Source organism: Mustela nigripes, chromosome X, assembly GCF_022355385.1.
Source record: "Mustela nigripes isolate SB6536 chromosome X, MUSNIG.SB6536, whole genome shotgun sequence".
In the NCBI taxonomy this organism is placed as follows: domain Eukaryota; kingdom Metazoa; phylum Chordata; class Mammalia; order Carnivora; family Mustelidae; genus Mustela; species Mustela nigripes.
In genome coordinates, this window is record NC_081575.1 from 88,077,503 (window position 1) to 88,085,570 (window position 8,068).

The window sequence follows — 8,068 nt, forward strand, 5'->3', positions numbered from 1 at the left end:
CCTACTTGTGATCTCTCTCTGTAAAATAAATAAATAAAATCTTTAAAAAAAAAAAAAAAAAAAGAAGTGGGCTCCATGCCCAACATTGGGCTTGAACTCACTGACTGAACCACCCAGGAGTTCCCCTTGCTCCACCCCACCCCCAGCACCAAATACATTCTTGATCCCTAAGTGTTCACCATCACTTGGATTACTAGTACTTTTGCTTTTAACCCAACTTCTTCTACTTCAAATGACCTTCTCATTAAATGCTTCAAACAGAGATTCCCACCCATATTAAGCTGCTCAAAGCACAAACCAATTTGCAATACATACTATACATCACTAAGGACCTCTTAGATTCCCATCTAGTCCAACAAGTCTTTTTGGGGCCAACTTCATCGTTTATGACAAATACTTGTATCAGAGTAATTCTGTCTCCAAAAGGCATCTCCAAATTAGCACTGGACAGCAAACCAAAAAATATTTAAAAAAAAAAATTAGACCTTACAATTCTTCAGGCAAGAGCACAACTTTATTTTCACCTATAATAATAAACCACAATTGACAACAACAAAGGAGACTGTGCAGTTCAACTTTTTATTTTAATAAAATCAGAATATGCACAGCACATGCAGTGCTAGCATCTAAACTAATACAGTAAGCAATTACTAAAGCTACAGTGACTTGAAGTTCAATCTTTACATTCAGCAAGTTTAAATCCATTCTTATGTAATTTTTTGAAACCTTATTAACTGAAAATATTGCTTGCTGATACAACTTGCTCAAATGCTACCGCTGAATGTACAAGTCACTGAATATGCCAATACAACAAAGATAACCACATGTTTGAGGATTGCAATGTGCCAGACATTCACTGAAAAAAAAAAATACACACAACTAAACAAAACTCACGCAACAAACATCTGAGAATCTGGACACTTCTTATCAGTGTTTTGAAGTGTATCATTAATATCTTAAGACAAGTGTATCAAAACCTTGGCATGATTTAGTTTCAAGTCGCCAATTTTGTTTTTACTAACATCAGAAAGTTATGGCTACACTGCCAATGCCGGGTCTGCTTAATTTGACTTAAGAGTTTAATATGACTTAACATTAAAAGCTCACACTACCCCGAAATATATAATTTCACGCATACGGTGACATTCAACATTCAAGTGCCAGTGTTTTTGTACTGTCTTTTGGTCAAGTTTCTTTAAACTTTCAAAGAATCACTTTTAGGCTTACAAAAATAAATATTTGTCAAAATGTTCAATAAATATTACATAAAACTAGCAGCAAAAAGTATCTAGAAATCTGTCGTGTGCAAATAGTTTTCTTCCCGACTATTATTCCCGTGGTCCCAAATAAATTTTAGAATCTAGTCCCATCCCCTTCCTAGACAAGCTGCGTTCAACAATCTCCAAGAGACAAAATAAGATTGGAAGTTTAAGGACACGCACACAAGACATATATATAAAATTCTCTGAATGTGCAATAAAAGAAGTACTTTGTAAAAAGTTATGGGCAAAATGTACAAGGGCCTAAACCTAGACTAATTGAAATAGCACCATAACAAATGACCTCAATACTGTCAAGTGCACCTACTTAATAAAAGTTTTAGAACAAGGCACAATACACTTGAAAATCTATTGCACTTTAGGAAATTTTTGCCGTCTTCCTATGCCACTGTAAAAAAAGATTGAGCGTTTTGATCACCGCATTCTGGCCACAAAATTAGCACAGAATTCAAAGTGGCAGAGGCATTTTAGTGGTGGACAATGCTCATCTTTGGCCAGATTTAGCATAAACAGACTATAAATACAATGGAAACCTATGCAACTAAAACTGACTACAACTGCACTGTAGAGCAGAATCGACACCTTGTGCAGTTATGTACATATTTCCAACCTGTGTGATCTCAAAAGATTTCAGTTTGTTACTCTTCTGGAGCCATTTTTACAAAGTCTATAGTAAGCCAGTTTAACATCTCAACGCAGCTTGAACAGAGTAATGTGAATCGGCATTTAAAATAAAGCCTGCTGCATTAATTCTTCCTGTTCATACCCTCTTGACCAAAAAACATCAACACTAGCATGCGTTATTAGACCAAAAATCACCCAGGGCCCCGAGGAGGGCTGGTCATTGCTGTGGTCAGCCATTCTACCATTTCAATTTCATTTATGGCAGGCATTTAAAAAGTCTAAGTAGATGAATTCTCCTAAAAACCTATTTCAAGTTATCAGACCTTTAAACTTTCCCTGTAATAATATGCCCACATTTGGCTAGCTCATAGTTAATGATCTGCCTAAACATTGAAAGAGGAATTGCTGTATTTACTTGCATTAACTTTGAAAACAGTGCTTTGAATGTATGCATGTATTCATACATCACCTCATCATGACTGGAATGGCTTGTTTAAAGACTATCAGGTTCTAAATACCTATCCAGGATAGAGTGAGCAAATCAGAACTTTAACTTAATACAGTTTGCCACATTAGAAACTAATTCCATTATTATGCTTCAAGACATTTGTTGTTTTCCCCCAATCTGCACGTATCAAAAAGCCCTAATGCAGGCTACCGCATAAGTTTTTTCCTTATAATATTTATGGATGAATCGATGATTCCTGTTAAGTTGTATCACACCTGTGTGCCAAGGTTTGATTTTAGCCCAAGTTCAGTAAATTTATTTTGTCAAAACAATTGATATCTTGAGCATTACTGAGCCAACAGGACATCAAAATAAAAAGTTGTCTAAAGTTAAAGGCACAGTACATTAACAAACAAATGATCCTCAGTCACAAAATTATAAATGCAGTTTGGGATGGGGGTTGGCGGGAGGGGAGTTAATCCAAACTACAGCAATGAAGTCTTCGAACCACCTTCTGAACAGGGCTGCTGATTGTTCCTTTCAATTCTTCATGTGACCTTGAGCTCCCTTAAAAAAAAAATTTCAGTGGAGAATCACAGCTGGTAATGTACTGCGAGTTCTTGAAGCTACACAAGGTATAGTCTGGCTAAGTTACATGTGGTTTCCATATTAGCTTGTTTGGCAGGGTGACCTACTGCAAAGCAGGTTCAGTTACCCCACCAGTCAACCCCCTGGGAGTTATAATTTCCTCCATATCCATCACTGTTGTAAAAGCCTCCATAGCCACCTAATGAGAGATTTAAAAAAAGAAAGAGACAAATTAATTAAGTCAGCCACTGTTAAATCTTTCCCTTCTTTAAATACTTTGATGTCACATTACTAAAAGCAATCTATAGGGCAGAACTTCCCCCAGTGTTTTTAATTATGCTCTAAAAAAGAGGACTACAAGGAAGAACCCCTTCCCAAAGACAGGTTAAAAAGAGGACTACAAGGAAGAACCCCTTCCCAAAGACAGTTACCTCCACCAAACCCTCTGCTGCTGCCGTGGCCGCCGCCTCCACTGCGGCTGCTGCTTGCGCGGCTGCTGCTGAAGCTGGAACTGCTGGCACCGCTGCTTTGCCGATAGTCTCGGGCACCGAATCCTCCACTGAATCTGCTACTGCAACGACAAGGTGTGTTGGTGGTTCTCGGGAAGATGCAATTCCACCAAATAACCCAGTTCTTGTTAACACTTTGCCGTGGTCAATTTCTGTTGCAATACCAAAGTTTCCCTATCCAGCCCTCTTTTCCCTAATAGTGATCGTAAACACTGTAGCGGCGAATGACTGGCTTTAACTCAGTGTCATCTCTTCTAACACCCCTCACCCGAAGGATCCAGGCAACCTAAGAAACATGAAGCCCACTCAACTGAACACTGGAAGAGTGAACTGTGGACACGGCACCATCCCTCTCTTTATGCACTACCCATACGCCTTACCTCTTCGATCTTCCACGACTGCTTCCCTTGTAGTGGTGTTCATAAGCCATGTTTTCTAACCAAGACGGCACTTCTTGTTTAGCTTCAACAAGAAGATCCAACAAATCCTTGGTAATGTTTATATTCCTCTCATTAAAGAACGAGGTGGCAAGGCCTAAACCAGTTCCAAAAAGTATATAAATTAAGGTCATCCACTGAAACGTAGTATTCTTACTTTCCTATACAGCATCTTAAGTAGAATACCATGCAAAGAGAGAATGAGTCATTTGTATTGCGGAGACAGATTTTAACCACATTCCTTAGAAACAGATTTCTTAGATCTAAGGTCCTAGAGAGTTCTTGGCTGCACATATCCCCCTGAAAAACCACCACCAGACCATCAAGTAACTGAACACTTACCAAGGTTCCCTACACGTCCTGTACGGCCAATGCGATGTACATATTCTTCAATATCACTTGGCAAGTCAAAGTTGATAACATGTTTCACATTTGAAATATCCAGTCCTCTTGCTGCTACCTGGAAAATAACTTTTGTTATATATGGCGCACTTCAAGCCAAACACTGAACATGCTGAACTTGAAAATAAGAACTGTCTTATACATACTGCTGTAGCCACTAGAATTGGGCTTTTTCCTGAGCGGAACTGGTGAAGGGCCTCTTCTCTATCTCGCTGAGATCGGTCTCCATGGATACTGGTACAAGCATATCCTTCATGGTACAAGAAATCTTCCAGAGAATCTGCACCCTTTTTGGTCTCCACAAACACTAAGGTCAGTGAATCCTTGCCTGGTTGTGAAAAATTACCGGATTTTTGTCACTAACAGTGACTTAGTTCTCTTTACATTTAGTAAACATGCAAAGACAGGCAAATAAAAAAGACTTTTAACCAATGTTCTGAATGGGGAGGAAAAGCAGTAAAGGCAATCCAAATGGACTCTCATCACCTAAGCCACCAATGTGATGCTAACATTGTCATTTTACCTGTTGCGTTTAGGAGATCAAGCAAAAATGACCGTTTATCGGACTCTTCCACCCAAACGACTTTCTGTGTAATATTCTCAGAGGTAGAGCCAACTCTTCCTACAGCTAAAAAGATATACTCATCCAAGAAATCACGGGCCAGCATCTGGGAAAAAAAAAAAAAAGTTTATCATCTACCGAGATTCCCAAGTAGTACAAATTCCCAAGTAGTAAAAGCGGCAGCATCAAACAATACCTGTATTTCCTTAGGGAAAGTAGCACTAAACATCATAGTGTGGCGGACACCCTTTGGTGGCATAGTATCTTGTTCAACTATCCTACGTATCTGAGGTTCAAAACCCATATCCAACATCCTATCAGCTTCATCTAACACCAAGTATCTGCCAAAAAAAAAAAAAATTCCATTTAGAATTTGAAAAAAGATAGTTTTATTATAGCTGTTATCATAGTAAGAGTTTGATATAAATTCTTCACACTGCATGATCAGACTCGTGTACAGGAAACCTAGCCCAGGATTTGTGCCATCATTCACAAGCATACAGCAAAACTAGCTCTTACTACTTTTCACTCTCCCAATCTGGTTATTCTCAGCCTCTACTAAAAAAAGGTCCTTGATTTTTCAACATTAAAATTACAAACAGCCAACTGCTTATAAAAGTTAGAGGACTAAAAACCATTTCTCAATCTTAAAATGTCAACAACTACTACTTATTACTTCTACAAAACAAGTGGCCCATAATTTAAAAAATTATTACATCTTATGCACTTAAAAATCAACATACTTGCAAAAGTCTAATCCAATCTTTCCTCTTTCCATCATATCCACTAGACGACCTGGAGTAGCTACTAACAAGTGGCATCCACGCTCTAAGTCTCGGATCTGTTGACCAATATCAGCACCACCATAAACCACGCAAGGTCGAACTCTGGATCGGTATGAAAACTGTAAGCAAAGAATTTTATCAACTTCAACTTCAAGGCCAACACTTTTACATGGTCTTAAAACATTTCATTAGAATCAACAGGAAAGCCAATAATCCCTCAAATGCATACTTACTTTCCTGGCTTCCTCATATATCTGTACTGCCAATTCTCTAGTTGGTGCTAATACCAAGGAGATTGGGTATTGCTTGCGACGCCCATACCTTCCATTTTCCTAAGAAGTAATTTAAGTTAAACTCTTAACATCCTTTTTAAAGACCCATTACAACATAATTCCCTTCAGTAATTTATAGATTACACTTGAAAACTCCTTTTCATTCAGTAACTTGAAGTGGAAGTTTTTTTTTTTTAAGATTTTATTTATTTGACAGATCACAAGTAGGCAGAGGCAGGCAGAGAGAGGAGGAAGCAGGCTCCCTGCTGAGCAGAGAGCCCGATGCGGGGCTCGATCCCAGAACCCTGAGATCATGACCTGAGCCGAAGGCAGAGGCTTTAACCCACTGAGCCACCCAGGTGCCCCAGAAGTGTGAAGTCTTTTATAAAGAGCTCTCATACAGAAAGTTCTCTCAACATCTACTTACAAAAGTTCTAACAGTAATGTCCCATTGGGTCTGCCTTCTGCTCAGGTCATGGTCCTGGGTCCTAGAATCGAGCCCTGGGTAGGGCTCAGTGGTGAGCCTGCTGCTTCTCCTCCTCCCCAGCTTGTGCTCTCTATCAGGCTCTCAAATAAATAACATCTTTAAAAACAGTAATGATGGTGATCCATTTAGGAGCACCTGGCTGGCTTGGTAGAGCACACAGTTCTTGACCTCAGGGTGGTGAGTTCAAGCCCCACACTGGGCAGAGCTTACTTTAAAATAAAGTCCCATTTAATATTTACCTTCATGGCCCTCAAAGCCTCTCCTGGACCATCTGCATAAATCTGACTCAAGATGGGTAAGAGAAACGCTGCAGTTTTTCCAGACCCTGTTTAAGGGAAAGCATATTCTGATTCAACCACAGAAAAACCAGATTATTTTTTAATATTGGTCCCTGAGTTTAACTGCCCTATTACTAGTTAATTAGTAGTTTTACTTTATGCCCAAATGAATTTTCTAAAAATTAACAGCTAAGTTAAAAATACCAAGAAGTGACTTCTTTGAGCCATCTGTAACAGGAGTCAGCAAAAGACCCAGCCTATCTTTGTAAATAAAGTTTTACTGGAACACAGCCACACCAAATTTACATACCGTCTATAAGTGCTTTCATACTACATAGCAAAAAGGAGTTGACTGGCAATGAAGACCATATGGCCCATAAAACCAAAAATGTTTATTTTGTTCCCTTACAGAGGAAGTACACCACAAACATCAATAACAAAGTAGTATTCGCTTCTTTGCACTTGTGTGTGTAAAGAGAACAGCAATTTTCACTCAGAAGTGATGTCAATTTCAATTTCTAACATTTCCTTATAGGTACTATAGATATTGATGGTATAAAGGATGACATTCTCACTCTTCTATAGTGAAGAAAAAATACCGAATGATTCATATTATTTTTAATGGGTGGGGGATTTGCCACCCTCTTTCATATTGGTCAAACTCACCAATATAACAAAGCTTGTACTCAATTCAGAGGCTCTACCCCCATTCCCAAAAGATGGGAGGTGCTCCTTTTCCATGAAGCCACCTTCCCCTTGGCCATATTCCTATGGATCACAGGCTATTCTAATCTTATCCTCCTTGTTTCACATGTAATGTTACAGTGCTCATTTCCCACGAATGCATTAACAATAATCTATTCCTCTTGGAGCAGTAAGGGCTGAGGACTTTCTATAGGCCCTAAGGTGAACACTGGAGATAACAAAATCAAAGATCTAAAGCAAATACACCAGCCGGCTACTGCACACCTGTGTCAAAATATACTGATGAGTCCCAGAAGCTTCACCATGAAACTTTTATATACCCCATTGTGGTTTTTTTGGTACTAGTTTCATAAGAACAAACCTAGTTAAAGTACTCTTGATAATTTTTTACTTTCATCAAGTAAACTTACCTGTTTGAGCACAAGCCATCAAGTCTCTTTTCTCTTTGATAATAGGAATAGCATGCTTTTGCACTGGAGTTGGGCGAGTATAACGAGTAAGCTCAATGTTTCCCATAATAATTTCTCCCATCTCAACATCACTGAACTGTCAAAGAAATTCAATAGCGTTAAAATAGCTAGAAATGCTATCTGGAGCCATTTTTGCTTTACATTAAATCGGGGGGGGGGGGGGGGGGGAAGCCCAAAAAAGATATTTTTATTAAAAAGCGCGTCTCCCGAAAAAAATAAAT

At 38.8% G+C, this 8,068-nt stretch overlaps 1 protein-coding gene across 2 annotated transcripts in view; it reads right to left on the reverse strand.

The window, feature by feature from the left end:
* Positions 1-560: 560 nt before the first annotated feature.
* DDX3X (DEAD-box helicase 3 X-linked) overlaps positions 561-8,068 on the reverse strand; it is a 16,218-nt gene continuing 8,710 nt past the window's right edge. Inside the window, exons 7-17 of one of the 2 annotated variants that reach the window (XM_059385875.1) lie at positions 7,788-7,923; positions 6,634-6,719; positions 5,869-5,967; positions 5,594-5,754; positions 5,047-5,191; positions 4,812-4,956; positions 4,435-4,616; positions 4,229-4,346; positions 3,830-3,983; positions 3,372-3,508; positions 561-3,139 (exon numbers count right to left, since the gene is read on the reverse strand). In XM_059385875.1, coding sequence (XP_059241858.1) covers positions 3,060-3,139; positions 3,372-3,508; positions 3,830-3,983; positions 4,229-4,346; positions 4,435-4,616; positions 4,812-4,956; positions 5,047-5,191; positions 5,594-5,754; positions 5,869-5,967; positions 6,634-6,719; positions 7,788-7,923 — 1,443 coding nt within the window. In that variant the 3' untranslated portion in view covers positions 561-3,059. Of the gene's footprint in view, positions 3,140-3,371; positions 3,512-3,829; positions 3,984-4,228; positions 4,347-4,434; positions 4,617-4,811; positions 4,957-5,046; positions 5,192-5,593; positions 5,755-5,868; positions 5,968-6,633; positions 6,720-7,787; positions 7,924-8,068 lie in introns of both variants that reach the window. The other variant, XM_059385874.1, reaches the window with a different exon arrangement.